The following is a 6,666-nucleotide window of genomic DNA, read 5'->3' as shown; positions in this document are numbered from 1 at the left end:
AAAATTCTTCCACGCGATTACAGTACGCGTAAAAACAAAGCGGGGGGTTCACGACTTTATATAAAAAACGAAGAGAAATTAAAAATATCGCTTTATAAGTAATTGTGGTTAGGCTTCACATGCTGATATTTTTAATTTCTCTTCGTTTTTTATATAAAGTCGTGAACCCCCCGCTTTGTTTTTACGCGTACTGTAATCGCGTGGAAGAATTTTGTAATTTTATAAAGCCAAATTCAAATTGCTCACGATTAAAAAATCGAAAATTTCAGATACCAATATCTTTCTCATTAGACTTCTGACCCGAGTGTTTCAAGTATAAATACGTTCTGCTATGCAGTCCGCAACTTATCCTGATATTATTTTAGGCGTAAAAAGTAATAAAAAGATTCAGCAGCGCAAAAACGACTTTAGCATCCTCTTAAAGTACGCATAAAGTCGAAACCAGGGACAGTCGATTAATTTATATAAAAATACGAAAAGCAATTAAAAATATCACTATAAATGATTGAGATTAGCTAATCTCAGAATTTTTGGATTTTATAAAGCCAATTTCAAATTTTATTTCAATTATAAATTATTACATCCAAGGATCGAATTATTAGAATTCTTTCTTCAGGTAAACAGCTGATGTCTAGCTGTTGATACATGATTGCAATAATCTATTTATAAATTTATTGACAACTTCATTGCAAACAGTACACGGATAGAATTTTCTCTCCTAAAATTTACCCTGAAAATCATGTAATCGTGGGACAACAAGGCATTTCGAAGAATTTTACGAGATTTTTCAAATTTCACCGTACATTAACTAGTAGTATACTTACAATTACTAAACATTTTACTAGTAAAATGTATGATAAAAATTCAGAAAACTCTCACAAAGTTCTTCAAAATGCTGTGTTGTCCAACAATCACATCCCTAATAGTACAGTGTATTATAGCTATAAACATTGGTCGATATTGTCCAACGTAGTGCCAATATTGGCGATAAAATAAATGTAAATATTGCACGATAATAATTATATAATATTAGATTTATGTCGGAAGTGCATTGGCCAATATTTAACAATGTAATAACAATATTGGTCTAATATTGCTGCAATATTAGACCAATATTGCTGAACAGACATATTGGCTAAACAAGGAAAGGCGTCCATCTTACAATATTGGACCAATATTGGACCAATATTGGAAATACTAGATTTATAGTATTTCCCAATATTGGCCATGAAATAAATATAAATATTGCACGATAATAATTATATAATTTTAGATTTATATTGGAAGTGCATTGGCCAATATTCAACAATACTAGAATTACATTATTTTCCAATATTGCGCCAATATGTTGCGCCACTAGGGAATAATTTGCAGGATAAATTTTAAGAGAAAATTCTCTCCGTGTAGAATTTTCCTTTTTGGCATCGTATTCATAAAAAATTTACTTTGCAAAGGAATAAAAGATTGGAAACATTGAGGGAAATCGTGTTTCTAATCAATTATTTGACAGCGTTTTTCAATTTTACCCTAATACAACGGGGAAGGTAATGAAATCTACATTAGTTTACGAGTACAACGCTTACAACGCTCTTGTTATTGGAAAACAGGGGAATTCCGATCTTTATTCATCTATATATATAAATAATCGAACACAGTATAAATCTATAAATATAATAATCTATTTACAATCGTGCGATGTATTAACGTAATGATATTTTACACCTCGGGATCTCCAGACCGAGGGAAACCTTGCGTTAATGACTCCCACATCGAAGAGGTAACGAAGACAAATACCAATGAAAATAATAAAATCAATTCCCATACCTAGGTCCTCGACGATCAAACTAATGTCCATCGATAAACTCGTAATTCGCGGGCAAATGTTTCCAATTTCGCGAAAGAATCTTAAATCTTACTTTAGAGAAGCGTAGATTACATCTTCAAGCCATCTTATGTTGTATCAGAATTACTTAAGCAAATTTACGAACGACTTATACTTTACGCGTACGCGAATAATATCAGATACGTCTCGACAGTTGCTCATATAGAATCTACAGGCTTATGTATCTATGAAATTGATTAATAAACACCGGGTCCAAAAGCATCGCATTTGTTTGATCGTCAAGTCTGTGGACCGCAACGATGAATCTCGTGTGGACAATAAATTACGGCGAGACTGACAGTGAGATATACATGACATTGTTCTGACTACGATGTATGTTATACCGTGTACGATATTAATTCGCGCTTCCAGTTGCATAATTCTTGTACCTTCGTTTATAATTCTGTTTACTAATAGCCGCTGTCAAGACTGACGGTTGAGAGCAAATTCGGCCACGTGACAGACATAAAAGACATAAAAAGACATTCAAAATTGTGAAAGCACAAATGTGTTCCCAATTATTCAATTCTGTTTCGAACAGACACTTTTCGAAAAGGAAGACTCGCGTTGAGAAATCTGCACGGAGAGAATTTTCTCTTAAAATTTACCCTGAAAATCATGTAATCGTGGGACAACGTGGCGTTTCGAAGGATTTTATGAGTGTTTTTTTTTAAATTTTACCATACATTCTACTAGTAAAGTGTATACTAAGTAAAATCACTAGTAAAATGTATGGTAAAATTTCAAAAAACTCATAAAATCCTTCGAAACGGCGCGTTGATTATACATGATTTTCAGGGTAAATTTTAAGAAGAAGTTCTCTCCCCGTGTACATTTGTGACGTACGTACCTTTGCAAGAAATTGTTCTCTACAGGCCTGCGTCCACGACGCTAGAACTTGGTCCATGTTTCGAGAAATGTGTAGCCAATCAACTTGAGGCTATTCCATAAAAGCCGCAAGTTGATTGGCTACACATTTTTTCGGAACTGGAATTTGGATCAAGCAGTGGACACAGGCCTATACTCCGATTACATTTCTGTTCCGTAAAAATGAAAAGGATCTTCAGAAATGAACCAAGGCGTAAGAATTACCGTGACACAGAGAGAGAGAGAGAGAGAGAGAGAGAGAGAGAGAGAAAGAGAGAGATATTATTATCCCTGGAAATGGTAGAGACTTCGACTGATACATCTCCATGAATCGCTTTGAGTACTTCGGGAAAAAGAAAATTCAGAATCTCACTATCGTACAAGGTGCGAATTACCTACGCAAGAAGCGCCTTATGCTCCAGCGATGGTGTCCGACGTATGGATACTCTCCAGCATCTGCTGCACCGCGGTCTCCTTTTCCTTCTCGTTCTGCTCTGCTCTTGATATCACGTAAACCGGTTGTTGGCTGTAAGCGAGGAAGTGTTGGTCCATGGAAAACGTCTTCGCCGGGTCCTTTAGCTTCATCTGCAATCGATTTATCAGGACTGTTTAAATCGACGTTTCCAGCGTTGCAAATAATTGTCACGCGAGCGTGCCAAGGGCGTATTTCGCAGTGAAATAAAATTTAGACTAAGGTAATCACAACTATTACACTAGATGTGTAATATAAATAGTTTAACGTCCGTTACCTCAAAAGTTTCACCGAGTCCCTACCTTTTTGCGGTACAGCATCAGCAGAATGACGAGGCTGCTGATGACGAAGGCGCTGCTCGCGGCGAGGACGATCGTGGCGGTTTGATAGAACGGCGTCTCCATCTGCGTGAGGATCTCACGTTGCTCCAGCGCGACGATCCGGCTCTGCGTCGCCACGGGTGTTGAGCGATGCGTGAAACGCGAGGTCGTCGCGTCCGCGGACGAGCCCAGCATGGACAGCTTCTGGATTCGCGTGAGCTCCTCCAAGTGGAACGCCACGTCCACCTTGTTCGCGCCGACGATCTCGAAGCTCAGGATCGCCGAGTCCTGACTGAGCTCCACCCGCACGTCCTTCCGGAGCCGCGCGCCGAGCTCGTGCAGAAAATTCTCGGCCTCCCGGACGAATCGCGTCTCGTCGCTGGCGAGGAACCGACCGGGGAAGCGTAGCGTCACGTCGACAGCCTCCACTGGAGTCGGCACTTTAATGTGTTGATATAATAGATTAACATAACAGGTATTATGTGTCGCGTTCGTTGTAATATAACATTGTTGAAAATTGTTTCGTTAAAATTTATGAGAATTTTAATTCCAAGATATGCGATATCATTTAATGTTCCCTGATCCACGTTTAAATCGTCGAGAATCCTCCTACAAAAGACGTTTATAAAAAGATAGAATTTAGTTAACATTTAACTGCAATTGCAATCGCACGCTAGCTCAGTTATCGCAATAACGTTTTACACTTGAAGAAACCCTTCACTTACGGCAAATGCTCGTTCCCTTCAAGAACGGCTCGGACCCGATCAATTGATTGCCGGCTTCATCTACGCACCAGCACGTATCGCCGGCGCATTGGGTGGGCTCGAATCTACCCTGCGGATCGCATATCGCCGGCACGTGGCCCTTGTCCTTCATCGCCTGGCACCTGGTCCCGAGTATCTTCCCCACTCGTCGCTCGTCCGTCTCCAGGTTGAGCAGAGCGTCCTCCATGACCGCCTGGATCTCGCGGTCTATCTCCTGCGACTCCGGCCTCCTGCCGCCGCGTCTAGCCTGCCGGAAGTTACACTTGGGCTCGGCGACCCGGGTCAGCGAGCCCTTGATCGGCTGACCCTTGCGATTCACGCACCAGCATACACCGACGTGCTCCAGGCATTGCACCGGTTCCCACGTGCCGCTGTCGGGATTGCACTTGGGCAGGAACGTGGGCTGCTTGAGTCGCTGCGACCGCTTCAGGTTCTTCTCGCGCAGCCTTTCGCACTGCGACAGCACGGGGCACACGGTGTCGCACACCAGCCGGCTGGAGAAGTCGTTGTGGCCGAGGGTGCACTCGTGCTTGCGCCGGCACTCGTTGCGCTCCGGATCGAAGAACCACCTCTCGGTCTCGTTGAGGCCCGCGTGCGGATTGCAGGGCACCCTCCGGGGCGGCTCGAAGCAGACCTCGCGCGGCTTCGGGCAACACACCGCGTACTCGTCCAACGGCGACAGCTCGCACTTGTGCGTCGAGGGGCAGTGACGGCCGTGCGGGCCGCAGATCGCGATCGAGCCGTTCTGATCGAGCAGCGGCGAGCTGTTCGGGCACGGGTTGTCCTTCTTCGGCAGGCAGACCGGTACCGGGGGACACGGCGGCGCGCTACACGCGACCTCCACCATCCGGCACGCCTCGTTCTCGCCGCGGCACGTGACGCTGCGGCAGGGATCGCGGCATAGACAGGTCGGGCAGCCCGTGTCCGCGTCCAGCTCCAAGCCGTCCGGACAGTTGAGCTTGCAATCGACCTCCGGACATCTCAAGGGCGTGTTACAGCGCGGCACGACCCCTTCGAGGACCCGAGTACCCGCCGCCTCCTTGCCTTCCTCGTCCACGCACCAGCACATGCCGTTGTGGCACTGCACCGGCTCGAACGCGCCGTCGGCGTCACATCTTGGTATGTAGATCCTCCTCGCGGGCTCGCCCGACTCCCTGGCGGCGTGCTCGGCGACCGCGCGAGCATGCTGGCAGGCCGTGGCCATGACCGGGGCCACGCACTGCGTGCCGCAGCCGGTCGAGCAACACTTGTCACCGGACGGGCACTCCTGATCGTTGCTGCACTGCAGCTCGCAGCTCGACGAGCTTGGTACGAGGTACGGGCACTGGCCCGGCTTGGTCGTGAGGCACGCCGGCACCGCCGGACAGTACTCGTTCGAGCCGCAGTTGACGTCGATCATCGTGCAGGTCTCGTGGGAGTCGCAGGTGACGTCGCGGCACGGCTCGTGGCAGCGGCACTGCTCGCAACCGGCTGCATCCACCTCGTAGCCGTACGGGCAGATCAGGTTGCAGTACAGACGCTTGCAGACCCGCGTGAGCTCCTTGACGGCCTCGCAGTCGGCCGGGGCGGCCGGGTCCAGTCCAGTCTTCAGCATCACCCCGCGGTGGTTCACGCACTTGCAGCTGGTACCATTGTGGCACTGCAGAGACTTGTAGGCTCCGTCCGGTTCGCACTGAGGTGCTGGGATCGCCAGGAACATTCCCTCCCTCGTACCCTCCATGCGATCGTTGAAATCCCGCAGGTACTCGCACACTAAATATTTTCGCGAGGAGAAATACATTTTCTGTCAGAGTCTCCAAGTGAAGCTTTTGTATAGTCTGAATTTCATTCTACATTTGTCCGTTTTGGACGAAAGCTCTGTTTAAAATATTAGGTACCCAGTCAGCAAAATGTTAGCAGATTGGCAGCAGATTCACCAGAAACCCACGCTAAAACCATAGTCCGCATTTGGCTTTTGTTTTTGGAACAGAGTCTGTAAAACATACGCTATCAACAGATTGTCGGCAGAAACTGAACGGGTCCAGTTATAACATGTCGACCATATCAATTTCTGTATGCAATCCGCAGTCCTTCTGCCTGCAAAATTCATAGTGGGCATTTGACGAAATCTCTTCTGACAGATTTGGCTATCTGGGTAGAATACGGTCAGATTACATTACATACAATTTCAATGTAAATAAATAAGAGTCTTGTTGATTTACATTGAGACTGCATTGCCATCTAATCCCAGCGAGAAGTGGGGTCGTCGATCGATGTCGAATCGATTTGACAATGTCGATGTCGATTCGACATCATTTCTATCTATTCTAATATCTGCTCGTATTCTATCTATTATTTTAAACAGGGTGGATATCATATACG

The 6,666-nt window shown here is 45.6% G+C and overlaps 1 protein-coding gene across 1 annotated transcript in view; it reads right to left on the bottom strand.

Moving 5' to 3' along the window:
• Positions 1-1,291: 1,291 nt before the first annotated feature.
• Positions 1,292-6,666, bottom strand: part of LOC105559621 — a 29,130-nt gene continuing 23,755 nt past the window's right edge. Inside the window, exons 6-9 of the mRNA XM_012008052.1 lie at positions 4,267-6,088; positions 3,524-3,981; positions 3,149-3,334; positions 1,292-2,311 (exon numbers count right to left, since the gene is read on the bottom strand). Of these exons, the coding sequence (XP_011863442.1) occupies positions 3,161-3,334; positions 3,524-3,981; positions 4,267-6,088 (2,454 nt within the window). The 3' untranslated portion in view covers positions 1,292-2,311; positions 3,149-3,160. The remainder of the gene's footprint in view (positions 2,312-3,148; positions 3,335-3,523; positions 3,982-4,266; positions 6,089-6,666) is intronic.

The sequence above is a fragment of the Vollenhovia emeryi genome, unplaced genomic scaffold (genome assembly GCF_000949405.1).
Source record: "Vollenhovia emeryi isolate VEMERY1.0 unplaced genomic scaffold, V.emery_V1.0 DF939262.1, whole genome shotgun sequence".
NCBI classification, from domain to species: Eukaryota; Metazoa; Arthropoda; class Insecta; order Hymenoptera; family Formicidae; genus Vollenhovia; species Vollenhovia emeryi.
The sequence above is the reverse complement of the archived record's forward strand: the minus strand, read 5'-3'. Positions and strand labels throughout refer to the sequence as shown.